This window comes from Akebia trifoliata, chromosome 14, assembly GCF_017979445.1.
Source record: "Akebia trifoliata isolate Shusen 1 chromosome 14, ASM1797944v1, whole genome shotgun sequence".
NCBI lineage: Eukaryota > Viridiplantae > Streptophyta > Magnoliopsida > Ranunculales > Lardizabalaceae > Akebia > Akebia trifoliata.
Genome location: NC_141388.1, coordinates 86471 through 114060, shown reverse-complemented (window position 1 = coordinate 114060; position 27590 = coordinate 86471). Strand labels below are relative to the sequence as shown.

The 27590-nt window shown below is 34.5% G+C and overlaps 3 protein-coding genes across 4 annotated transcripts; 1 reads left to right on the top strand and 2 right to left on the bottom strand.

Moving 5' to 3' along the window:
• Positions 1-14: 14 nt before the first annotated feature.
• On the bottom strand, positions 15-7141 carry LOC147385205 (RNA-binding protein Y14A-like). Its single transcript, XM_086422748.1, has 4 exons — positions 6807-7141; positions 4491-4627; positions 3503-3648; positions 15-440 (listed from the first exon to the last, which is right to left on the bottom strand). Exons 1-4 carry the CDS (start codon positions 7066-7068, stop codon positions 395-397), a joined length of 591 nt encoding a protein of 196 aa, XP_086278874.1. The 5' UTR covers positions 7069-7141; the 3' UTR covers positions 15-394.
• A 2366-nt stretch (positions 7142-9507) lies between these two features.
• On the top strand, positions 9508-11513 carry LOC147385204 (serine/threonine-protein kinase-like protein At3g51990). Its single transcript, XM_086424099.1, has one exon. It carries the CDS (start codon positions 9689-9691, stop codon positions 11243-11245), a length of 1557 nt encoding a protein of 518 aa, XP_086280225.1. The 5' UTR covers positions 9508-9688; the 3' UTR covers positions 11246-11513.
• Positions 11514-16720: 5207 nt separating this feature from the next.
• On the bottom strand, positions 16721-24603 carry LOC147385203 (MADS-box transcription factor 23-like). 2 transcript variants are annotated; one of them, XM_086423808.1, is made up of 8 exons: positions 24110-24603; positions 22974-23049; positions 20775-20839; positions 20582-20681; positions 20428-20469; positions 18953-18994; positions 18669-18844; positions 16721-16977 (listed from the first exon to the last, which is right to left on the bottom strand). In XM_086423808.1, exons 1-8 carry the CDS (start codon positions 24289-24291, stop codon positions 16908-16910), a joined length of 753 nt encoding a protein of 250 aa, XP_086279934.1. In that variant the 5' UTR covers positions 24292-24603; the 3' UTR covers positions 16721-16907. The 2 variants fall into 2 exon arrangements, with proteins under 2 accessions (XP_086279934.1, XP_086279935.1); XM_086423809.1 differs by having other exon boundaries at positions 18953-18988; positions 24110-24601.
• Positions 24604-27590: the final 2987 nt, after the last annotated feature.

Here is a 27590-nt window from a genome sequence, read left to right as displayed (position 1 = left end):
GAAATGAAAATCAATTTACAAAGGAGATTTCAATTACATCATATTGGTCATTAAACCAACAATTTTAACATCAATCCAGGGAATTGTTTACAAGGAGCTCTCAATGGGTGTTAACTAAACAAACAAATTTGAACTACATTCAGTTCATGAAACATCATTCAAAACCATCAACCCAATACAAAGATTTGAGTATTTTATATATTCTAAGGTGATCCGTCACCAGGCTTAAAGCAAAATATGGTATCAAAAATAAATGTGCAACAGGCCACCAAAAATTATAAGATGTTTTGAATGGCAGAAACCAAATGCTCAAACAAGTGTCAACCAAAATCCTTTAGGATGAATCTAATCAAATCATACACATCTGAAATCCAAATGTCATTATAAGACAAATTCAATACCTCCTCCTGGGACTCCTTGAACGGTGCCCACGTGGCGATCTGCAAACAGTGAAGGACCGAAAGTGTCAACACTGGTTTTGTGAAGAATCAGCAATACAATTGTGACATTATGAACAGAAATTTCAAAGTGAAACTACTTTATTCTTGCTTTCAACTTCAAATATATAGATTGCTGATGAGATTCTGCTTTTTGGATGTTACTTAACTTTAATCAGCAGTTGATATATTTGTAACAGTAACCCTAAAATTAAAATGAAAAAGTATGTTGAAAAAATAATGACATGGAAATGACTGAGAAGTTGGCTCAATATAAAAGAACACATTACCTGCTTGCATGTTGAAATACAGTAGGATTAAATGATAACATAAAAATTAAACAAATAGGTACAAAAAAACAACCAAAACATATCAGTTCACAGTTGGTTTAGGAAGCTTATTATTATTTCCATAAATACAACAGTTCCATGCAGCATACACTGCATCAGTTCTCAACGAGATAAGTACCTGTGCCATATGTGTCATACTCTGACATGCTTCTTTTTTAAAGTTATCATACCTGGACATTCCATTGATCCTGGTGCAGTACTTTTTTCCCTTTCCTATCAGACAGGACATCACTTACTATTGACCGTGTATTATGATTTCCATCTTTCACTTAAAGATTTGTGTGCAAAAAATTTATCATACATATTCCATCTTACAGTATAAAAATAATAACTTTGTTTAGCATCATCGTAATGTATTGAGATAAGGCTTTGATGATGATGATGCTACTGCCAAGTCCATGAATCCCATCTTCATGTAGAATCCTACACTATTGTACCCATGTCAGGCTCTTCAAATCCATGCCCATATGCAATGTAACATATACGGAATCTTAATCAACAAATAACCATCAATATAGTAGGATGGGCATATCAAAATACCATAGTCGAAAGAATCTATTTAAATCAGTCAAAAAGATACGACAAGAAATTTTTGAGCAATTAAATCTTTAACTTCAGGTAAAACACAGCTTAACTGTCATAATTTGGGTATTGGAAATTATTGAAGATGAAATAAATCAAGCACAAGAAAGGAATGCAAATGCTTCACAATGAAATCATTAAGGGCATGTTTGGAAATGGGAATTGGAGTTACAACTCCCACCTTAGAATTCTAATTGGTTGTTTGGTTCACCAATTCCATGGAGTTGCAACTCCAAGAAGGTCCTCAACTCCCATTTTTAAAGGAGTTACAACTCCCACCTATATGGGTGGGATTTACAATTCCAAGCAAAAATTTTTAATCCCAAAAATCAAGTTGACTCACCTGAGTCATCTAGTATATAAATTAGGGTTGTCAATGGATTGGGTTGGGTCGGGCCTATTCATGCTAAAAAAATCAGGCCCTAACCCAACCCATCTAAATATTGGCCCAACTTAATAAATAAAACCTTAGTCCAAGCCCAATCCACTAGGGTTGTCAATGGATCGGGTCAAGGTTGATTTGGTACCGATCCAATAAGGATCGGATCGAGCCGACTCCGATTTTATATACAAAATCTAAATCAACTTCACACATTTCAATAAATATATAATATAATTTATATACTTTCCAACATGTTATCGGATCAGGTCCTTTCCAGATCGGAACATGGTTGATTTAGATCCTATCCAATGAGATATCGGATCAAAACCTTATCGGAATCCAAAACATCGATCCAGATCCGAAGTTATCGGATTGGAACGGATCGGGCTTCAAGTCTGATCCAATCCATTGATAGCCCTATTGTCCACTTCCACCAACATTCGGGCCATTTGCAGGTCAGCCAAGCCAAACCCATTTTCAAAGACACTACGAAGGTAAGGGGATCATTATTAATTTATAATAGGACAATTATATATTGTATTTAATATAGTATAGTGGGTCGGGCCACCCATCGGCCCTACATTCAAAACCCAAATCCAGCCCTATTATTAAGCACACTTAAACTGGCCCGGCCCGATAGCTAAATGGACTTAATAACTAAACTCAAACCTTGACAATAACGGGCTGGATCGGGCCAAAACCCAACTCATTGACTGCTCTAATATAAATCATTCAACTCACTTTACATTATTCATAATCTAGATTCCTATTTAAATAATTATTATTTTTTAATAAAATAAGGTGATTAGAATAGGTCATAAAATGGGTCGAATTTTATCCGAATTTAGAGGGGTTGGACCCTTGGAGTAGATCCGAAGAAAAATATGGGTTAGAATGGGTTGATGTCCCTTAACCCGAGTCGGATCCGAGTCAAATACAGATCCGTCCCTATATCCGCCTAGATCCAAATGATATATTACTTTGAAAAATGATGGCTACTAAACTCCTAAATTTAAAATTAAAATTTAACGGTGGAAAGGACCTTTTTATAAGTTTTTTTTCTTCAAAATTTATAGAATTCCATCCTCTAAATCCATTTGGCATTAGATCATGTTTTTCGATGCTATAAAATGATCTCAACAATCTTTAGTAAGATTGGAAATCATGCTAAGTTAGTAAGGCTAGACTTACTCTAATCTTAACATATTGTTTCATCCCAAAAACCGAATTGACTAGCTCAGTCATCCTGTATATTAATCGTTTAAGTCACTTTCATTGCTTATTAAATGAATTTTACATTTAAATAGTTATAATTTATAATGAAATAAAGTGATAAGAAAATATTTAATATAATAAATATTTAAATTAATAATTGCATTTAATTATTTATATAAAAAAAAACATAAAACCAAATTGACTCAACTGAGTCATAGCCGATCTTAGCAAAATACAAGGGTTGAAGTTTTTTTTTACAACTCCTAGGTTGAATTCCTAGATAAACCAAACATTAGAGTTTATTTGAGGAGTTATTACTAACTCCATCGATTCCAACTCCTACTCCTACTCCGATTAACTCTCTCTTCCAACACACCCTAAATAGTTTTGAGCGAAATTTGACTTCAGAGCAAAAGAAATAGCAAACAAAAAGGTTCTCATATCACAAACCAAGACTGAAAGGGTTAGTCACATTAGAAAACCACCAACTTTGCTAAGCATGAAAAAAAAAACAAAGTTTGAAAGAACTAACAAACCTCTTCCTCATGTTCCTCCTTTTAAAGGGTCCATTACTAAAAGCCCAATCAACCAATATGTTCTGAGTAAGAAGCTCAACTCCATTCATTGTGGATATTGCAGCTTGAGCTTCCTCAAATTGCTCATATTCAATCAGTGCATAACCCTGACAAAAAAAAACTTGATTTTTGATAATTTACTGGAAGAAAACCCCAAAGGAACATATTCAATGAAAAGACCTACATGCAGCAGTTGCAGTTTGCTACATCATTTTAATATTACAAGAAGTATGAGGCCGTACCTACAAGCTTTTTTATCGACAAACCAAAAGGGGAAAACAAAGGTTTGTGGTAACAAATATAAGAAGTATGGCATTTCCAATCGCCACATAAAGAAGAGCAAATGTCCATTTATTATAACATTTTTTTGATAAGCATAGGATTGCACGAAAAAGGATGGTCAGTCGAGATGACCAGCTAAAGATACAAAGAGCCACAACCACAAGGACACAACTAAGAGGAAGATCTACCCAAGAAATCATCAGAAAATCCCTCTAAACTACGTTAATACCTTACACCAATATATATATATATATGAGAAATGTTCGGCACCTTACGCTTTACCCTATGTGTTTTGTCCTACATGGGTTAGAAGTAATGGAATGGGCTGATTTTTGGTGAGGATGATCTCTACAGTTAGAAGATCGTCCTCACCAAAAATCAGCCCATTCCGAATTTTCTAGCCCCATGTTTACAAGTTGAAAAATCGTGGACCGTCCATTTTTTGTAAACCATTTTTGATGGGGTTAGAAGTTTTGGAATGGGCTGATTTTTGGTGAGGATGATCTCCTCACCATAGAGATCATCCTCACCAAAAATCAGCCAATTCCAAAACTTCTAACCCATGTAGGACAAAACACGTTGGGCAAAGCGTAGGGTAAATAGTAGGGTGCTGAACGGGACCCTATATGTATAGGAGAAAGAAACCAAATAAAAAAGGATAGCCTACCTTGACAAACCCAGTGCGTCGATCAAGATTTAGATGCAAATTCTTCACCTCCCCAAACTCACCAAATGCATTTTGGAGATCATCCTCTTGTGCTTCTTCATGAACACCAGTAACCAGAACAATCCATCCTTCGATGGCTGTAAATATTCATAAAATAACATACTAAGTTATCTGTCTAAATTATATGAAAGTCCCCAAAAGTCATAAAACCATTCAAACTTCTCATTCAAGTTAAAGTTGTCCACTATTCATGCCAAGTACCCATGTCTCTAGAGTCACAATAGTTATGCCATGCCATGAAGCAACCTGAAATGATAAACCTATAAAAGAAGAAAATGTGGGATACCATAACCCATATGCATTTTCAGCACAGAAAAGACTACCAGCAAGGAAGCCAATGGAGAAATAAGCTTTTTCGGCACAGCAAAGATTTTTTGTTTCGATAGATATAGGGTTTGTGGTTAGTAAATGATGTTAGGTTCAAGGGGGTTTGAACGTAAGACGTGGTAACAACACCCTACACATCTTGCTACTTAGCTAAGTTGGCGCAGAAGAGATTTGAGAACAGATCTCAAACAAAAAAGGAGAAAAATATGCTTCAGTACGGCTGTAAAACTTAAACCTATGAAACACGATAAAGTACAAATATAACACGATTTATTCTAATTTTATAGAGAAAAGCATAGATGTTGCACCTTTAAATATTATTGAATTATAATGACTGCAAAAAAAAAAATACAATGTCACAAGCTGATCTTCTGGTTAGGTATATACAATATCCAACATGAACCTGGGTACAAAATGCACTAACACATTGGCAGATGGTTTAAACACAGAATTGGGCCAGTGGGCATCAGTTCAGGCCCTCCTCCTGTGCCCTAGTTTATTAAGAATGTAGTTCCACTTTCTGAGGCCTGATTTTTCAGATTTGGACCCTTAAAACAGGTCTACAGTTGGATGTTTAAACTTTAAAGAGATAATGCAACTTTAAACTAGTTTACTAGGATGTTAAAACATTAAAAATTTAAGTGTATAAAGCAAATTCAAATAAAGGACGAACTACATTAAAGGGTACATGAGAGCTGAACATGTCTCCTCTATGTCTTTTATCTGATCATCAAAAGGTTGTTACTGTTGCAACTGAAGATATTTTATTTCTCTTTTTTTTCTCTCACTCTAGTGTTGTAGCAGATACTCTACTAGAGTATGTGGTGTAGTGGTTTAATTAGATGAAAAATGAAAGAAAGGGATCCTAAAGGAAAGCTACACATCCACGAAGATATCAAGATGGTGTGTGGACGGAGAGTTCTGCTAGACATCCTCTTCATCAATCTGAAGGAATCCAAAAAGGAAGAGGAAATGTGCGAGATCCAGTCTGAGAAATCAAGAGCAAGTAAGAAAAACCATAAATAAGGAGCTAGTCTCCCCGGTGATGGTGAAAAGAAGTTTGGAGAACTTAGGGGAATTCTTGTCCCATTTTTTTTTTCTTTCTGCTTTGCATATGTGAGCTAACTTGGGCGTCAGAGTGCAATTGAAAAATGCCACACTGGTAGGAGAAACAGAGATGACCTTGACAGATTGTAAACAGATCTCAAGGTGTGTGAAATTTTTTTACGCACAAAGGGTATGGGTATCCAAGGAAGTCTACAATTGAAAGTTCCATAAACTTTAGCCCCTTCAATTTTTATTTTTCTTTTTTGATAGGTATAAGGTTAGTGGTTAGCAAATAAAGTTGGTTACCAAATAAAGTTGGGTTCAAGGGGGTTTGAACCTAGGAGGTGGGAACCTTCAGCCCCATAAAATCTGGCTTGCACTTTGGTGTATAAAGTAGGCCTACAGTAACTATCTAAGAAGCCTGATGAAATATCTCTGAAACAAGAATGCCGATTTATACAGTACAGACAAATAAACTTAAGGCAACTCAACCTCCATTCCAACAACGAAATAATTTTAATGGCATCATCAATGCTGAACAGTGTATGTATGGTAATCAATCAATGACTCAAATCGTTATTTTGCATAAAATGTATTGAATTTATTTATCTTGTGATGCCAAATGACCTCGGATTTGTAATTTGAGGGTCGCTATATACTAACAATGCTTAGATACAATATGTATGTTGCAGTTTGATATTGTAATTTTTCTCACTGAGAATCAAAAGTCAATGATTAGATCAATATAACATTTCAAGATAAGAACTTAAAGCCCTAAGTACAGTAATGGAGAATGAAAACTTGAAAAAAAAAATCTGGAAAAGTTATTAGAAACCCTAGAATTCAAAGAAAACGGTAAATGGTAGAGAGAGAGAGACTGACATCGTTGGGGACCGGGGCCACCATCGGATTCGAGGGAATCGAAATTCTTAGAAGCAAAGCGAGAGTTGCGTTCGGCATCGGTTTCCTCTCGAAAACCTCTCCCTTTGGTCTTCTTTGGAGCGGACAAGGATGAACCTCCAAGACCCGTGATGGCTGACTTGATCTTGGGGAGAGGAACCATTGGTGACGCTTCCACCTCTTCGTCCATGAGATCGTCTTCTTCAAGTTCGAAGTCCACAGCTTCAACGTCTGCGTTCGCCATGGTTTTTCTTTCTGTTTCTTTCGCTTTCTTCTCTTTCTCGAATGATGAGTGATAAAAAAATAAAACGTTTATTTCACAGCATAAGTTAGTTTGCGTACTTAGGATTAGCGGTTGCTACCAGAAGTGCAATATGGTTCGGTTTGGTTTGTGGTAAAATTGAAATCAAACCGAACTAGATCAATATCAAATCATTGCTGGTCCGAAAACTTCATCCTAGAATCAAATCCATTCCGATCAGATCAGAACAATAAATCCCTAAACTAAATCCGATCCGATTGTTGTTGTGTAAGCGTGACAAGAGAAACATATAAAAACACATTTATAAAAATTTAAAAAAAATATTCTAACAATGATATGACATGATGGTTAGATTGTGAACTATCAATTTATTAAGATACGTATTACTTTATCTTCATTTAAAAAAATTAGAAATAAAATTTGGAACATATTCTATATAATGTAAGTCATAGATATACTTAAAACTGATTTTAATCTTACGGTTGATAATTATGTCAAGACAAAATATTATGTTGACTTTTAAAGAATTATTTATTAACACTATGTGATAATTTTGTTAACACTTAGCGACATGTATGTATATACTATATATTCATATACCTTTCACAAAATAGTCATTGAAGTAGAGTTTACAAGTAAAATAATGATTTTTGGACCCTTCCCTTCTGACATGCACCTTCTTTATTCTCTCGACGTGGCATTTAACAGAACCATAGATTTCTTCCTCAAGATACATAATTACACATATTTATGGGGATGTGCAATTGTGCATCTGAGGAAGAAAATCTACGATTATATCACATGCCATGTCGGGAGAGTATGTCAGAGTGGGGAATCAAAAAATCATGACTCTTACTTATATTGTCATGTTAAAATATTCATATGATCATAGGAATATGAAGACCTTTTATGTGATTATTCAACATAGCATTGTAATAAAAAGTGATAACAAATTTTATATGTAAGGTTGATTAACATGTCTTAAGATACGTTTTCCTTTGCTTAATTAAAAATAAAAATATTAATAATAAAAAATACAATTTGATGTTGAGTTCAAATTTTATAAATTATAGATTGTTTAAAAACAAACTTGATCAAATGGTTGAGACTTTTGTCAATTATAGATTCAAAAATCATAATTTATGTAAACACTTAAAGAACAATTTGTCTATACTATATTATAAGTATATTGACACTTTCTTCACGAACTAGTCATTGGAGCAAAATTTATTAATCTTTTTTCTTGTTTAAAAATCTATATGATTATGAGAATACCAAGGTTGTGCTTATTTAACATACTGATGTTATGTTTTAGAGAAATATTTTCCTAACTAAATTGGTAAATATTTAAATCTTACTGAGGTTTGTTTTGCCTAGATGGATTGATACCCCAAGATTCCGACACCACAACTTTCTACGTTGTTTTGAAAAACCTAGATTAAAAAAAAATTGAAATTTTTTTTTTCACTTGATCCAATGCTTTGAAAATGGACGGCTACTGAACTTTCACATAACTCCCTAACTTATAATTGAAATTCAACGATAAAAGATAATATTTTTTCTTAAAAAATGTATAGAATTTTATCTTCTACATCCTTCAATCATTGGATCATGTTTTTGGATACATAAATTAAGTCCAAGGACTCTTAGGGAGGATGAAATTCTTACTAATTTAGAAAGGCTAGTTGGATGGTTTATTTTGTAAGAGTCAGGTTGGCTGATTTTTAAAAAATTGGCATATATCAAAATTGGATTTCAAATTGGTCAGGGCTTCGTAGATCTGAGTCCATTCCAAGTAGTCTTCAAACTACGTTTGACGCACAAGTGAGAACACTATTGAAATGGGAACAAAATACAGGTTTCTACTTCCTATTAAAATTGCAAGATAGGTTATTTGTTAATTAGTAAGTGTAGCCTTACTAATTTAATCTTATTTGAAAATCTTACTAAATATCGTTGAAGCTAAGCATCCAAAAACATGCTTCAATGCCACATGAAAAAACTTTATGAACTGTAAAAAATCATTAAATCTTTTTTTAATCATTAAATTTTAATTTTAAATTTTAAATTAGATGAAACTTGATAGTCATCAATTTTTAAAAGAGTCGCACTAGAATAACATTGAAACTGATATCGTTTTGGGACATTGGTGTGCATAAACCATATCAATTTCAGTGTTTTCCTTTTCAAAATCTTGGATAAGTCTTAAACGATTATGTTTTCTAATTTTTGTTGTCTAAATTTTTCAATGAAATAAAAAGACATTTGACCTTAAAATGTAATAAACCTTTCAACATTAGCAAGGAAAGTGTTTTTCTTTTTTTTTTTTATATAAAAGGGTACAGTGGTATCGTAAAAGATGCATTAAATACATGTTAAAATGCATTAAATATATATATTTACATCTAAACCGTTCATTTGACGACTGCGTCAAACGAGATCCAGGAATCCCATCTTATCATCTCTCTATAGTCTATATATCCATCTTCCCAAATCCCATCCAAATTTTTTAACAGATTTGCAGCGTTTGTTAGTTGTTTATCAACATTTTGATATTTTGATTTCTCTGTTTCTATCTACTTATCTATTCTTCAGTCTTACCATGGGCTATCTATCTTGCAAAGCTGAATCTTCCATCTTAACCACCACCACCACCATCAAATCCAAGAAAAGCAACCACAAAAAAGAAGGAGAAGAAGGAGAAAAACCCATCAAAATTCAAGAATTCAACTACAGAGACCTTGAAGCAGCCACTAATGGCTTCTCAGACCAGAAAATACTGGGCAGAGGCAGCCAGGGTTGCGTCTACAAAGGCGTCCTTCGAAGCGGTCGCATTGTCGCCATCAAGAAACCCTCATCTCGTGCTTCTTCCTTGCGTCTCAACTCCTCTTTCTCCTCCAACGAAGTAGATAACGAGATCGACATTCTCTCCAAGATTCAAAGTCCTCGCCTCGTCAATCTACTCGGATTCTCTACAGATTCAAAGGAAAATCGCCTCCTCGTAGTCGAGTTCATGAGCAATGGAGCCCTTTACGACGTTCTTCACTCTAGTCCTCTTCGAACACCCCCCAATTGGGGTCGAAGAATTAGACTTGCTCTTCAGACCGCCAAGGCCATCCATACCCTCCATTCCTCTAACCCACCCATCATTCATCGAGATATTAAGTCTGCAAATGTGTTGATCGATAGGAATTTCAATGCTCGCTTGGGTGATTTCGGCTTGGCTCTCAGATGCCACATCGATGATGATTTTCGGCTTCGATCTACCCCTCCTGCAGGTACAATTGGGTACCTTGATCCTGGTTACGTAACTCCTGATAATCTTAGTAGCAAGACAGATGTGTTTAGTTTTGGAATTCTTCTTTTGGAGATTATTAGTGGTAGAAAAGCTATTGATGTCGGGCATTCCCCTCCATCCATTGTAGACTGGGCAATTCCACTTATACGTAAAGGAAAACTTCTTGCCATCTATGACCCCAGAATTCTACCCCCTAAAGATCCCTCTGTCATGAAGCAATTGGCGGTTCTTGCCGCCAAGTGTGCGAGATCTTGCAGAGAGCGAAGGCCCTCGATGAAGGAAGTCGTTGAGAGCCTTAGCATTTTGAGTAAGACAATTCCCGTCAACGCTTGGAATGGTTTCTCAGTTAATAATCCGTGCATGATGGTTGAGGCATGGGGGGGACGTCCGGTTGGATCTGGGGGTGCCTTTTTGAATCCAAATCCAAATCCAAATCCTAAGCCAAGCCGTCGTCGTCCTCAGGAAAGAGTAGTGAGTGGGGATATTGTGGATAGCAACATCATTTCTCGGTCAATGAGAAATTCGAGGAGGGTGTACTCTGATTTGGGTTTGGGAGGCAGGAATAATTTGATGGATCTCATGGTGGAAACTGATGAGGAATCCAATTTTAGAGGAGAGCCCAATGGAGATGGAGTGGAGGCTGTGTCCTTGAGAATTCAGGGTTCTGGGTTGAGAAATGGAAATGGAAGACCTGTTGTCAGGGACAGGGGGAGAACTAAGTCTCTAGCTCACAATTGCTATAAAGATGATGGTGTTGGCTATCATATGAGGAGAAACCACTCTGTTGGAGGGCAAAGTTATCAAAGGGAGATGAACTTAATTTCTCATTATGAATTGAAGCAGCCAGCAGATCCTGTCTAGTTTGTCCTTGTGATTGACAAAGACATTAAGATCTCTCGTCTCCTCGTCACAATCACAATTCGACCAAGCTTGTATTCTACTCCCACTGGTAGATCGTAATGCTGTAGAGGAGAGTAGTAAGTAGTTAGTTCATTTGTCTGCATATTTCAATTTAAGGGCCTATTTCAATGTCGATATGTTTATTGAATTGTTGAATAGTGCATAAATTTAGATCCAAGGCACATCTCTGATGTCCCTTCCACAGATTAATTCATTCATTTTTATTCTCTGCTATGGTGCAAAGCTAATTCTTTATGTTTATGATCAAAATGCTGGTTAATAGATACATTTATCTGATCTTGGAATTGAAGCAATTTAGATATAGGGATGATCTTTGTGCTATTTGTTTGAATGAATAACTGCAATAATCATTCATCCCCTTGTAATTACATTTGTTACTAATTTTACTTCCATCGAGCTTGTATATCTCACTCAGTAGGACATAGGCCTGACAGGATCCATGTCCGTGGTTCGGAGGATTTTCACCATGGCATTAGTAGTGGACTTAGAAATTGTTCATTTTTTTGGTGATTTTCTTTTAAAAAAGATTGGTAAGCTACATAAATAGCCAAGATATTGAGAAATATCCAGAAAGGCATTTCAGTAATTGGTCTGATTCTATCGCTGTTCTTTACATATGAAGTTCCAAAGGATCCAAAAGAATCTAATTTTTTGTTGTTGTTGAACCCTTTGATTGATCAATGTGTGGGTATTTCTGATTCTTCATTTCTAATGGAATCTAATTGATCTGAACATACTTTCAATTGGTGAGAATTCATTAATTTGAATGAACATAGGTTGTTTGGGATTGAACACGATATAGAAATTCAGTCCTTGTAATAAGAAAACTTCTTAGCAGGAGAAAAACCTGGCAAACTAGGGGGAAAAGCCATTTTAATTAATAAAGACGATCAAGCTCATCAGCATCTAAATTACGTATCAATTCTCTTAGTAAATGCTAGGTTGCATTGAAATTGGTCTATGAAAATTTTCAGTCATTGAAATTAATATTAATTGTTGCAGTTACTGCTATTGTTTTTTATTTATTTATAATCATCAGTAGAGAACAGGTTGCTAAATGACCAGTTTCTTCTCTGTTCGATCACAATGGTGGAACTGAGAAACTCAGAGCAATTGTAGTATCTATCAGCTTCTGGTTATTTGGGATGGACACTTAGGGGGAATATGGTCTGGGGACCTCTTTCTCTTTGAATTGTTTTTCATCATGAATGGCGGGAGGTTTGTTTACATATGAGATTTTAGCCTTTCACACTGTGATCTATGTTTGCAATTTGACCAGGGAACCCAAACTTCTTTTTTTTTCTTTTTTTTTGCATTTTAGCTTCTTATTTGTTTTTGTTTTTTTTCCCTCACTTTACTGACTTTTGAAAGGGAGCGATGCTTTCTTTGTGAAATTGATTGAATGATTTGTTTAAGTAATTATATATTAAAAAGTTGGAATACCTTTGTTTTCTTTTCTTTTTCTCTCATTATATATAAGCTCTCCCTTTAAGACCAGTTAATCAGCTCTTGTGGGACCAAATTTTTAGCATTTAGCTCTGTTCTTTAAATTGTAATGATGTTCTATTATTGAAAAACATAAATCCTTTATGAGTATGTTTGGTTGCAATGATAACTCTATTCAAATAGAGTTAGTTGGATGTCATTATGAAGCAGTTTTGTTGGATGAGAAAATGTTTGTTTCAAACAGAATTAGCATTGCAACCAAACATACCTCACCCTCATTGATTAGTAACTGACAATCATTGAAGCAAGGCATATTATTATTAGGGATGGTGAGAGAAGATGTCTGTACTGTAGTAGTAACCCAAGTAAGGAATCATATTCTTTCCTCTATGTGTTAAAACTCAAAAAGGGCTTTTACAGCTCAGTTCTACAATTTTGCATGTGCTGCACTGCACTTTTCAAATGCCATAGATCACTAGGAAAATATATATATTAGTTTAAAGACCTAGCCTACTCTATTCCATAGACCACACCCACTCCTCTATCTTGTTTTTAAGTACTTGTTTATGGGAATCGGTTAATCCTCTCCAAATGGATTCATATTAGAGTAGGAGTAGCGATAATCTGATTTAGGCATGTGGTATACTCAATCGACTAATCTGATGTTATAGATAAATCTACTCTCCCTGAGATACAAAATTGCACGCACTTTTTGTGATGGAACAGTAGTTATGTATCCCGAAAAGAGCACATCTACGGTTCCCGAACCTGTCATGTTAGGTATGTCGATTGAGTTGCCATGTGCCCAAGTCAGATTATCAGGACTCATTAGAATCATGATGAAATGAATGCGCATTGTCTTGTGGCTGACGTGGCAAGGGCATAGAGCAACAAAAAAATTTTCCTATGTATGTTGATGAAAAAGATCTATTATGTCATTCCCTTGTCATGTCATCCGCTTACCAAGACTCTGTGCATTCATCATGACTCTTCATATTATTGTCATTTTTTTATATTTATTAGAAAGTTACAATCATGGTTTAAAATATCGTATTGACCTATACATTTCCAAAACATGTATTGATGTGGGCCAATACCAATACGTTTCAACATTTTAAATCTTAATTACAATAACAAAAAAAAAAAAAAAAAACTTGTTTTTATAAATATAAATTAATTTAACCTTTAATCTTGTTTATCCTCCCACTTGTAAAATCCATGTGAATAACATCAGTAGTTTAAATCATCTAAAAGTGCATTAAGAGAACGAAAAGATGAACCCATTCTAGTATTCGAAATTTTGTGAGGATAGTCATCTATATATTTTTACTACTTCAAAATATTAAACGTTTTTTTTTTTTTTTTTTTTTTCACATTTTAGCTTCTTATTTGTTTTTGTTTTTTTTCCCTCACTTTACTGACTTTTGAAAGGGAGCGATGCTTTCTTTGTGAAATTGATTGAATGATTTGTTTAAGTAATTATATATTAAAAAGTTGGAATACCTTTGTTTTTTTTTCTTTTTCTCTCATTATATATAAGCTCTCCCTTTAAGACCAGTTAATCAGCTCTTGTGGGAACAAATTTTTAGCATTTAGCTCTGTTCTTTAAATTGTAATGATGTTTTATTATTGAAAAACATATATCCTTTATGAGTATGTTTGGTTGCAATGATAACTCTATTCAAATAGAGTTAGTTGGATGTCATTATGAAGCAGTTTTGTTGGATGAGAAAATGTTTGTTTCAAACAGAATTAGCATTGCAACCAAACATACCTCACCCTCATTGATTAGTAACTGACAATCATTGAAGCAAGGCATATTATTATTAGGGATGGTGAGAGAAGATGTCTGTACTGTAGTAGTAACCCAAGTAAGGAATCATATTCTTTCCTCTATGTGTTAAAACTCAAAAAGGGCTTTTACAGCTCAGTTCTACAATTTTGCATGTGCTGCACTGCACTTTTCAAATGCCATAGATCACTAGGAAAATATATATATTAGTTTAAAGACCTAGCCTACTCTATTCCATAGACCACACCCACTCCTCTATCTTGTTTTTAAGTACTTGTTTATGGGAATCGGTTAATCCTCTCCAAATGGATTCATATTAGAGTAGGGTAGCGATAATCTGACTTAGGCACGTGGCATACTCAATCGACTAATCTGATGTTATAGATAAATCTACTCTCCCTGAGATACAAAATTGCACGCACTTTTTGTGGTGGAACAGTAGTTATGTATCCCGAAAAGAGCACATCTACGGTTCCCGAACCTGTCATGTTAGGTATGTCGATCGAGTTGCCACGTGCCCAAGTCAGATTATCAGGACTCATTAGAATCATGATGAAATGAATGCGCATTGTCTTGTGGCTGACGTGGCAAGGGCATAGAGCAACAAAAAAATTTTCCTATGTATGTTGATGAAAAAGATCTATTATGTCATGTATATTGCCCTTGTCATGTCATCCGCTTACCAAGACTCTGTGCATTCATCATGACTCTTCATATTATTGTCATTTTTTTATATTTATTAGAAAGTTACAATCATGGTTTAAAATATCGTATTGACCTATACATTTCCAAAACATGTATTGATGTGGGCCAATACCAATACGTTTCAACATTTTAAATCTTAATTACAATAACAAAAAAAAAAAAAAAAAACTTGTTTTTATAAATATAAATTAATTTAACCTTTAATCTTGTTTATCCTCCCACTTGTAAAATCCATGTGAATAACATCAGTAGTTTAAATCATCTAAAAGTGCATTAAGAGAACGAAAAGATGAACCCATTCTAGTATTCGAAATTTTGTGAGGATAGTCATCTATATATTTTTACTACTTCAAAATATTAAACGTTCTTTTTTTTTTTTTTTTAGTCATTTATTCACATGAGATGAGAAGCAGGATATCCTTACTCAGCTCGAGTAGAGTTAAAACTGAGTAGATTTTTAAAACCACAATCACTATTGGCATTGGGGGAGGATCTGTTGGTGAGGCATAATTAATTAATTAATTTAATAGATGAAAAAGTCAGACAGAGTGAACGCTTTTAACTGCTTGATGGGTGGGGTTGACCTTTTCCTATTTAATTTAAATTTATTTTTTTCCTTTTTGTGCTCTACTACTCAAGTGGTGATTAGATCTGAAAATGGAAGGGAAGGATATTGTGGACCCACCAATTATTCTATTTTGTAGGTGAATCATATGGAGGGCCTTTTCAAAAAGAAAAAGCAAAGCTGGTGACAAATGTATGTATGTATGTGTATCTCATTGAATTGAATTGGACAAAATCCAAGACTATCTAAATATTTTCTATATTCAAAAGTCAAAAGTTCTTTGGACCAGTTTTGGTACCCACTTGCTGCTGGTGGTGGGGGGCGTCAATCCTAATAGGAACCACAATCCTTAATCCCAATTTTTGGTACCCACTTGGTGATGGGGGGTAGTCAATGGTACACATTTAATCCAATCCTAATAGGAACCACAATCCTTAATCCCAATTTTGGATTCCATTTTACTGAAATCGATACACTGAATCTGAACCAATTGAGACCAGAACTGATAAAAACAAACAAGAATCAAGAATTGAAACCAGCAATTTTTTTTTTTTATGGTTGCTCCACAATGGACTTTGCTGCTCCCTTGCATTGAAGAAAGAGATAAATCGGATCTATTAGACCCACATTGTAAAGTGATCCATTTACCACCCTTCCTTTCGGCCAGGGGGGAGTTCAAACCTATATTAATGCAAATCATACAAAGTTGAGAACCACAAATAATATAAATCACTATCTACTAATAAAAAATAAAAAATAATTAGCATATTATATAATATTCACCAAGTTGATTTAAGACGAAGATAGGGTCTAGGTCATACTGTAAAGTTTCATCTCCACTACCCAGAAAAAATATACCCATCCCCATCAAAGAAACATTCATATATAGATCCACTTGATTTAGATGTCATCCAACAAGCGTATCTTTGTAATATTATGGGAATATGAAACTTTGGAGAAAACTGTTGAACTCGATGAGATCCTATTGTTGAATTCTAGCATAAATTTATACTCATAACATGGAAAATGTAAGGTGTTTCTCTCATTGCAAGTAAAGAAGTGACACCTCTCTTCAATTTGACCTTGGGGCCACCTCACTCCCCATTGGAACATGATCCTCTCTCAGGTACATTCCTCTTGCAATAATAAGCTTCAGATGACAACCTGAGAAATAGAGAACTTGTGTGAGATAGTAGTAGATAGACAAAATTAGCCATTAAATGTGACATTTTGAAACTACTTTTTTCTTTTTTTTTTAACTTGTTTAGCGGCAAAAGATAAATGAGCTAGGAGTTTGAAAAGTAGTGAGGTAGTAAATACCTTACAATTATAAAAAAATGATACGACAGAGACTAGCTATCTCCTTAGACAGAAGGAAACAAAGACAACAAAAATGCCAACCAAGATGGGGAATACAAATGACATATGGATGACATATTATGTATGAGCAAATGCAAAGGCCCACCAACCTACTTAATTTAAGCTAAAGGGATGCACATGATAGAAAGATGTTTAAACTTTGAATGTGTTTTTTTTTCTTTCTTGGAAATGGAAATACTTCGTGTAGATATTTACATCAACGTGACAATATCATAAAACTTTTGGAATTTATAGACATTATGGAAGTCCTAGAAAAACAAAACAAATATGCATTGATCTTTTAGGAAAAAGCAAGCATCAAAACATTAGCTCAAGATATACCAAAATAAAAATCCGAGTAGAGTGGAAAAAAGAAGAAGAATCATTTAACGCAGCTATATCTAAGATCTGGAACCTGAGAGTTAATCATGTAGATGGTCACAATCATTTCATTACATGATTAACGTATAAAATCTAAAATCAACTGCCTTAAGACTTGAGAAAAACTAATAGCTATATGAACATAGAACTCAGTACGAAATTCAATATCTTGTTAAGACCTTTCAGAAGATTATAAAGTGTTTGGTTGATGCACATGTTTCAAGTTTTAAGATCTAATGGGGAAGAATGTATGTTAAAGAGAGACTTACCTCTTACAATATTTTTCCTACTTCCTTCTTTCGCCCAAGTTACCACTTATCATTAAAGAAATCAAGGCATCTAACATAAACTTGCATGATCTTCTAATATTAGTTTGACTCGTTCTTAAAACAAAAAAACAAAACACAAAAAAGATCCAAGTCAAAACTTACATGCTCACCGAGCCTCGACATTTACTAGTATTGAGCATAAAAGCAATGAGGATGGTGGGATGGATAAGTGGAAAAATTATGAAAGATAAAGTAAGAAAAGGGTTCATTTGTGAAAATGTAAGATTGACCCCAACAAGATTCAGTTAGCCGACAACAGATATTTGGGATAAGGTTTCAATGATGATGATGAGAGTTGGTTTTATGTAACATTGTAAAGGAGTTTCACTTTTAGACCTTCAATTGACCATTTGATATAAACACACTATTATCACTTAATGACAGATTGACTGCATCCACCAGCAAGGCACACTTCCATATCTTTTTTATTCAACTAAATTGAGTGCTTACAGTTTACTCTATTTTCTTCATATTTTGAGCATTATTATTTTAGAACTAAAACTATTCCCTAAAATATTTATTTATCTGGTACAATAGTTACTAAAAGTATATCAATGTACTTTTAAAGAATATAATCAAACAAAAAGGGGGGAAAGGCCAATAAACACAAACTCCAAGAGTATTAGAAGTTTATCACTACAGACAGAGCAATAGTTATTAAGTTCATTATCACATTGAACATTCACTTGATATAATCCCATTCAAGAAGAAGGGTAAAAAAAACAGAAAGTGGAAGCTATTAAGAATTATTTGTGGCAAGTGTTTAGTTAAAGGACAGAGTAGTACCCCAAGTGTAATGAAGTATCTGATTCTTCTTGTCTCTCGAATGTGCAATTGCAAACAACATTCGAACCTATTACATCATGCTTTATGTGAGAATGATTCTGTTGCATGGGATGGAAGTCAAGATAAGGTAACATTGGGCTTGTAGTTGTTGGAAGCATAGTTCGAAGCTCCTCAACCTACAAAAGTATGAAGGAAAAGACAAATAGCATGAAACAGGAAAATATGATGTAAGAAAAGTTTCTGTATGGTAATTCAGTATTGCATAAACAAAAAATTACTGTCACCTGCTTACGCAAAGTCTCGTTCTCCAGCATGGTCCGCTGCTCCTAAGTAACAAAACCAATTAAATATTTATACGAAAAATTCTAATTTATAAACTAAACTTTGTACCAGGAAGCATGCATGGCTTTAACAACTACTAAGACAACCTATATATTAAGTATATCAATCCATGTTCTCTTTTATCTTCCTCTTGCTTTGCAAATCACCACATTACACCAAAAGCACCGTATGAAAATGCATGTAAGTATTGGATTGTCCAAAGTTCTAACTACCAAAGTTGTTCAACAATTTTAGGGACTAAAAAGATGTTGGATGAAGGGAGAAAAGGTACCAAAATACCCATGTATAGGAATAAAGAATCAGGGCATCAAACTTATGACTCATACCATGAAATTATGGGAAAAGCAATTGAACAAAGAGTAAGACGGAAAAAGAAAAAAAAAGATTCCATAAAAACAACTTTGGTTTATGCCAGTGAAGTCGACCATCAAGGCAATCTTTCGACTTAAACAATGATGGAGAAGTTTCGGAAAAAGAAGAATGTCTACGTGATCTTTATTGTGGGTATTGAGAAAGAAAGGAGTCCCAAGAAAATATATTGGCATAGTAAAGGAAGCATGAGACAATTGTGACTAGCAAATGATGAGGAGACAAGAGTTCCCAATTACAGGAGGCTTGCATCAAAGATTGGCTTTGAGTAAGTATACGTTTGTTTGTAGTTAAAGATGAAGCATCTGTTGCATTCAAGAGCAAGGCCTTTCGACTAAGTAATTTGCAGATGACGTAGTGTTAGCTGATGAGACTAAAAGGGAAGTCAACACAAAACTATTACTCTGGAGAAATGTTTCGGAGTCCAAGGGTTTTTAAATAAGTAGGACTAAGACATAGTACATGGAATGTATCAGTAATGACACAGAGAGAGAGAGAGAGAGAGAGGAAAGACCAATAAAAAAAGTGATGATCAGGAAATACCTCAATGCAACTATTTCCATTACCTCAATTCTATTATCCACAAGGATGAGATCGAGAAGGATGTTGACCCAAGAATGCTATATGACCGACATGTCCTGATCATATTCAAAAGAATAATTTTACAAGATGGGACTAAGATCAGCTATGTTCTGGAGTTGAATGGTGAGTAATCAAGAAGCAATGTCTTCACAGATTCAGCATAGCAGATATGAGAATGATGAGACGGATGAGTGAATACTAAGAAAGCTAAAAGTTATAATGAACCATATGTGAAAATGTAGGAGTAGCTAATTACAGCTTTAGTTTAGAAGGAGTATTCAAGTTGAAGGTCCTAATAGAGAGAGAGAGAGAGAGAGAGGAAACCTCAAAAGAACTTGGATGGAAACCGTGAAAGTAGATATGAACCCACTCTCAATAACAGAAGAGTTGGCTTTGGACATAGCAGTCCAAAGGATCTATTAGACTCAAATGTAGATATACCAAATGATATGGCATCTAACATTACCTGTAATTTTGATTGCTCAAGTTGTTCCAACAGCAATTGCTCCTGCAACAGGAAAATTTCCCATTCAAAATCAGTAAAACCTATGATACCATATGTTAACTTCTGATTTACTAAATAAAAGCACTAAATGCCAGATGCATGAAATGTGCATTACCTTCCTACTCTTCACAGATAATATCCCTTCATTTAATTGGTGTTCAAGATGCTCAAGGTCTTTTAAGCTTAATCCAGTCAGTCCCTTACCCATCATCCGCCTTAAGCACAATAAAATCAATAAGGTTGTGATGCCATACTACATAAGCCTTAATAAATGTTTGCCTGAGATACAATTCTAAAAGAAGACATACAGCTGTGCCATTCGTAGCTTCGATATTTCATCTTTCAGAATGCTTACTTCCCTAGACTGTTGCTTCTGTTTGGAAATGAATCAGTTCAGATATCTCACCCCCCAAAATAAGTAAAGAAAAATTCATATTGCAGAGCAAAATATATAAGTGCAAAGTTTTTTTGCAGCAAAGACAGTGCCCACAAAACAGTGATTATACAGAATGGATTATAAACATTAGGTTGCCCATTTAAGGTTAAACAGACCATATAATATTCCGAGCTTAATGAAAATATTTTTGGAATTAAAAAATGTAAGCAAATCACATTCAAAACATACCAAAATATATAATAAACAGGGGGGGGGGCAGGATTTTCTTGTTGGGGACTGATAATGTCAGTAATTGCTTTACCACACTTTTTCCAATAAGAATAACAAAAGAAAAGAAAAAATAGGTCTATTTATTTATTTATTTTATCAAATAAGCTACCATTGAGAAATGAGAAGGGAATTAAAGACCTCAGTAAACAGATGATACACAAAAAAATTTCTCACTTAGTCACTTCCACTATAGAATTTATTTACAATTGTTATCTTTTCCTCGATAGTTTTTTTATGTTTTGAAAGCATTGCACACCTAATGTCAACTCTGGCAATACTCATCTCCTTCCGCTTCTTCAATGTTGCTCTCCAATTTCTCACCACCAAAGGGAAACAAATTGAGACTAATATTCATTCTCTTTTAACCCCCCCCCCCCCCCGCCCCCCGCTTTCGATGATTTAGAAATGTCCCTCCACATTTTGGTCGATATTAGAGATACCCCATGTGTTTTCGAATTGATGACATGTACCCCGTTGACCTAGATCGTCTTTTTAAGACTAACATAAATAATCTAAATGCCATTGTCTTCAATCTCTACCCGAAAACCTCATGATTTTCTCCCAAAACCAATCATCATCAACCTGTTTTTTACCGAGGTCAAAGGGGTGGGGACACCCCATCGCATAAAAAAAAAAACTGAGGTTAAGGGGGGCATGTCATCCATTTGAAAACATGGGGACATCTCTGATATTGATCAAAACACGGAGGGTTATCTCTAAATTACCATATATATATATATATATATATATATATATATATATATATATATATTCCTTTTAATGGGGGTGCAAAAGTAAAAGTCGGGATGCCGCTAGAAGTTCTCAAAAAGGGGTGGGGGGAGCAATTGCTCCCTCTCACTACCCTGATGGCAAAAGTGGCAAGTGTGTAGAAGAATCACTCATCATTTGCTAAAGTTCTGTCAATGACGGTGCGCACACTTAATCTAGGGATGTATTTGTGTGTACACTGGATTCTGGATCATGCAGATGGTTGACTGCAAACCTTTTGAGAACAAACAAAATCCTCTCCGGGGTTCTAACAGTTTGATGTTGACTTTAGCTATAATTGAATGGAAGAACAGATTTCATTCAACCCACTGCAAAAATTTGGAGAAGGTTTGATCAACTTTCCGAGTGACTGCCCTGTTTTGAAAAAAACTGGAGGAGACACAGAATCAGGTCGAGACCTTGATGGTTTGATTCAGTGAAAAGGCTTGGAACCAGTTCCGTTTTAGTTTTCCTTCAAGGGTACATGAAGGTTCAAGGCTAGGCTTTTGGGAGGACTGTGCAAGGGAACAGATACCATTCACATGGGTATAAGTTAAAAACAAACAAAACAATAATAATTTCCTACAACATGGGTTCAATAGACTTAGTAAGAGAATTGGCGAAGCTAAAGTTTTGAAACCTTAGATGTAGTTTTCAATATTATTTACCTATATAATATTTCTTGATACATTATTGTCCTTGTACCAGCAAAAAGAGAATTTATTAAGAAGGCAAAGAACAGGATTAGAGAATCCGATGTACAAACATGAGAATTTGTTACTCAAGACATTTCTTTCTGCAAAGACATATTTGTCTGTGTATGTCTGCCCAGGTATATTTAAATTACTACATTGTAATTCAAGGGGTTACTGAATGCAAATGACAACCAATCACTGTCTCATTACATTCCACAATTGTGTTTAGTGAGTACATTCTTCTACCATTACACTATAATAGAACAAGGTCATCACCAAAAGGGACCTATCAGTGAAATGAAATACAGTCATAGGCAAACGGGGAAAAAACAAAAACAAAAAAGAGGGGCAAGGAAAAGGGAAAAATCAAAGAATACCTCTTCAGCATACTCAACCAAAGCAGTGTGGGAACAATCGTGGCACTTGCTGTACCTTGAAAGCGTATGTTTCATGCTTCACAAAGAACAAAGCAAAAAAAATATGTCATTACCATTTAAGTTATAAGTTTTCTCCATTCTTTCTTTGTATCTTTTGGCTCTATTGGTTTTCTTCACATTAGAGTTCCCTTGTATCATTTGTACAGTTTCCTTTGGCTTTCATGATAGAAGAATATTTAAGCAAAACATTAGGTTCTAAGAGTTCACGGTGAGGTATTGGTACAAAAAATAATAATCAGTATGAAGTATAAAACACAAAATTGTACTTAAATAAGCGGAAATGCCTTGATAATAAGGGTATAAACAAAATATATAACAACGAACTAAGCTTTAAAATCTATATTTTCCAGCTTGAAGGGCAATGTTGGAGACTGTATTGGTACAAGTGTTGTATATTTTCCCACAATAGTCTACAAATGTTGCATAATGGAATAGTTTGACTCACTTCTTTCATGTAAATTTCTAGCTAGCAATTAATTAAGGTAATTTTTTAGGAAATACAGGTACAAGATACAGTAGCATTGAATTTGTTAAGACACCATAGTAGCATTAAATAATCTACATTATTTAGCAATCTCTTGAAAAATGATTTAACTTTATCAATATCGTGAAGTCAGCATTCCACAATGCACCTAACAATTTCCATTCTCATTGTGATTATTAGACTCTTATCTGCTGCTAATGTAGTGGCCCAATTAATCTTGGATTTCTTTTGAATTAATTATAAAACCACCGAACCTTTAGCAGTAAAATAATAAATAAATAAATAAAAAACGAATAAGTAAACAACATGGGGAGTCTTGCTATTCATGACTGAAATGTTTTCTTTTGGATTGTGAATTCGATTGTTCTGTATCAAATTCCCAAATATGTTTAGTCTTAAATCATTTGTATATGCATGCTCAAAAGGGTGATGGAAACATATAAATAAATCAAACAAAACCTATGTGCATGCAAGGCAATTAGGCAAAGCAAACCTATGTCATAATTCAAATCTAAAATCAACACAAATTCAATATTAAAATTTGAACAAAAAATTCAAGTCATCAAATCGTAGGGAGAAAAAAAAAATGTACCCATAGTTAGAAAATTCGAAGAGCTTGCCAGTGCTGGAGAAGATAATGAGAGCAACTTCAGCATCGCATAGAATGGAAAGCTCGCGAGCCTTCTTGATCAATCCTGTACGACGTTTGGAAAAGGTGACTTGCCGAGTCGTGGTGTTATCGATCCTCTTTATCTCTATCTTTCCTCTACCCATTTTATTTTCTTTATCATCTATATATCTTTGTATTGTGAAAATCAAGAAGAAGAAGAATTTGTATATTTTCTTTCTTTATTGGGCTCTGCACCGAAACCAAACAAGGCAAATAGAGGAGAGGAAAGGACTAAATATAGGTCAGAAGACAAAGGGGTGAGAGAGTGTTTGCCTAAAATACCAAAAGCATTGAAACGGCAACCATGCATGGCCATTGTCTCGAGTGCAGTGTGCCTTGAAACAGAAACAAGAGAGAGAGGGTTTTTGCCACATTTACTAACTCTGTTTTGGATATCAGAACAGAAGAGGTGTCTCATAGCCTATTTTTGGCCAAATATCTTCTCACATTTTCTTATTTTATATATATATAGAGTAGCGTTCAATGGTCAACAGTTTGGCAAACATTTTGGCAAACACATTTTTCAAAACATGGGTTAGAGGTCATGGAATGGGCTGATTTTTGGTGAGGATGATCTCTACATTGAGGAGATCATCATCACCAAAAATCAGCCCATTCCAAAACTTCTAACCTCATCAAAAATGGTTTACAAAAAAAGGACGGTTCACGATTTTTCAACTTGTAAAATGGGGCTAGAAATTTTAGAATGAACTGATTTTTGGTGAGGATGATCTCCTCACCGTAGAGATCATCCTCACCAAAAATCAGCCCATTCCAAGACCTCTAACCCATGTTTTGAAAAAGTGTTTGCCAAACTGTTGGCCACGGATAGGGACCCATATATATATATATATATATATATATATATGAACAGCGTTCCTAAGACTCATATTGGGACTCACATTGCGACACACCGTTTTGTCTTATATGGGCAAAAATATTTGGAATGGGTTGATTTTTTGTGAGGATGATCTCTATGGTGAGGAGATCATCCTTGCCAAAAATAAGCTCATTATGAAACTTCTAGACCGTCCAATTTTTGTTGAAAAATTATAGACCGTCCAATTTTTGCAAATCAATTTTGATGGGGTTAGAAGTTTTGGAATGGGATGATTTTTTGCCAGGATGATCCCCTCATCACAGAGATCATCCTCACAAAAAATCAGCTCATTCCAAACATTTTTGCCCATATAAGACAAAACGGTGTGTCGCAATGTGAGTCTCAATATGTGAGACAAAACATTTTTGTGAGAATGATATCTGTGATGAGGGGATCATCCTGGCAAAAAATCATCCCATTCCAAAACTTCTAACCCCATCAAAATTGATTTGCAAAAATTGGACGGTCTAGAAGTTTCATAATGAGCTTATTTTTGGCAAGGATGATCTCCTCACCATAGAGATCATCCTCACAAAAAATCAGCCCATTCCAAATATTTTTGCCCATATAAGACAAAACGGTGTGTCGCAATGTGAGTCCCAATATGAGTCTTAGGAACGCTGTTCATATATATATATATATATGGGTGGCGTTCAAGGGCCAACTTTTTAGCAAACTTTTTGGCAAAACATTTTTCAAAACATGGGTTAGAGGTTTTGGAATGGGCTGATTTTTGGTGAGGATGATCTCTACGGTGAGGAGATCATCCTCACCAAAAATCAGCCCATTCCAAAACTTCTAACCCCAGTTTACAAGTTGAAAAATCGTGGACCGTCCATTTTTTGTAAATCATTTTTGATGGGGTTAGAAGTTTTGGAATGGGCTGATTTTTGGTGATGATGATCTCCTCAATGTAGAGATCATCCTCACCAAAAATCAGCCCATTCCAAAACCTCTAACCCATGTTTTGAAAAATGTTTTGCCAAAAAGTTTGCTAAAAAGTTGGCCCTTGAACGCCCCCCTATATATATATATATATATATATATGGGTAGCGTTCAATGGCAAACTTTTTGACAAAACATTTTTCAAAACATGAGTTAAAAGTTTTGGAATGGGCTGATTTTTGGTGAGGATGATCATCCTCACCAAAAATCAGCCCATTCCAAAACTTCTAACCCATGTTTACAAGCTAAAAAATCGTGGACCGTCCATTTTTTGTAAACTGTTTTTGATGGGGTTAGAAGTTTTGGAATGGGCTGATTTTTGGTGATTATGATCTCACCGTAGAGATCATCCTCACCAAAAATCAGCCCATTCCAAAACCTCTAACTCATGTTTTGAAAAATGTTTTGCCAAAAAATTTGCCATTGAACGCCCCCAATATATATATATATATATATATATATATATATATATATTTGGAAGAATCCCCTCAGCCTTACCAAGTTAGCAAGGATTTCATCCTTACTGCTAAGGGTCTATGGGCTCACCTCATGCATAAGAAAAAAAATTGATCTGATATGGTGCTTCAGGATCGCAGAGGACGAAATTCTATGAATTTTGAAAAGAATACTTTCAAATATATATTTTTCACTGTAGTATTTCATTTTTAAGTTTGAGAGTTGTGGAAGGCTCAATAACTGTTCATTTTCAAAACCTTGAACTTAGTTCAAAAGAAAAAAGAAAATTTGAATTTTTTTTTCTTAGATTTGAATTTTTCTATGAAACTTAAAGGGTTATGGTGTTGGATTTGTGATGTGATAATCCATTTGAGCAAAACTACCTTGAGTAAGACTTAAAATCTTCCTATGTTTGTAAGAAAATGATTTCATTTTTTGAAAAATACTTTCATTACTAAGTAAGATTTCAAATCTTATTAAGGGTCTTTTGGTTGACATGGATTACCACATTGGCAATACAACACAACAGTTTTTCGGATTTCATTGAAAAACTCAGATTTATAATATATATAGGAGAATGTTAACGTTCAAAACCTCATGAGAACGTTAGCATTGCCTAACACTTTTTTTTTTTTTTTCAATTATATCTTTTTTTGTTTTATTTTTTAGTGAAAAATACAATGGTATATTAGTCTTTTACATAATAAATACCATGAGTACTTAAGTATTTTGAATTAAATATATATATATATATTATATATATATATATATATATATATATATATATATTATATATATATATATATATATATTTGTAATAAATGTTTTGATAATCAATGCCAACATGATAAATGCATTTATTGTGTAAAAGACTAACATGCCATTGTATTTTTCACTAAAAGACAAAATAAGAAAGAGTATTATTGAAAAAAAAGAGTGTTGGCGTTAACGTCCACATAAGGTCTTTGCCGTTAGCATTCCCCATATATATAAATTGAGTTTGATCTAAGGTGTTGAAAATGGACAGCTACAATACAACGATGAAAAATAATGACTTTTTGAAAGAAGAAAAAAATCAAAGTTGTTAAAATTTGGTCCTCTACAAGCCTATGGGATTTGGAT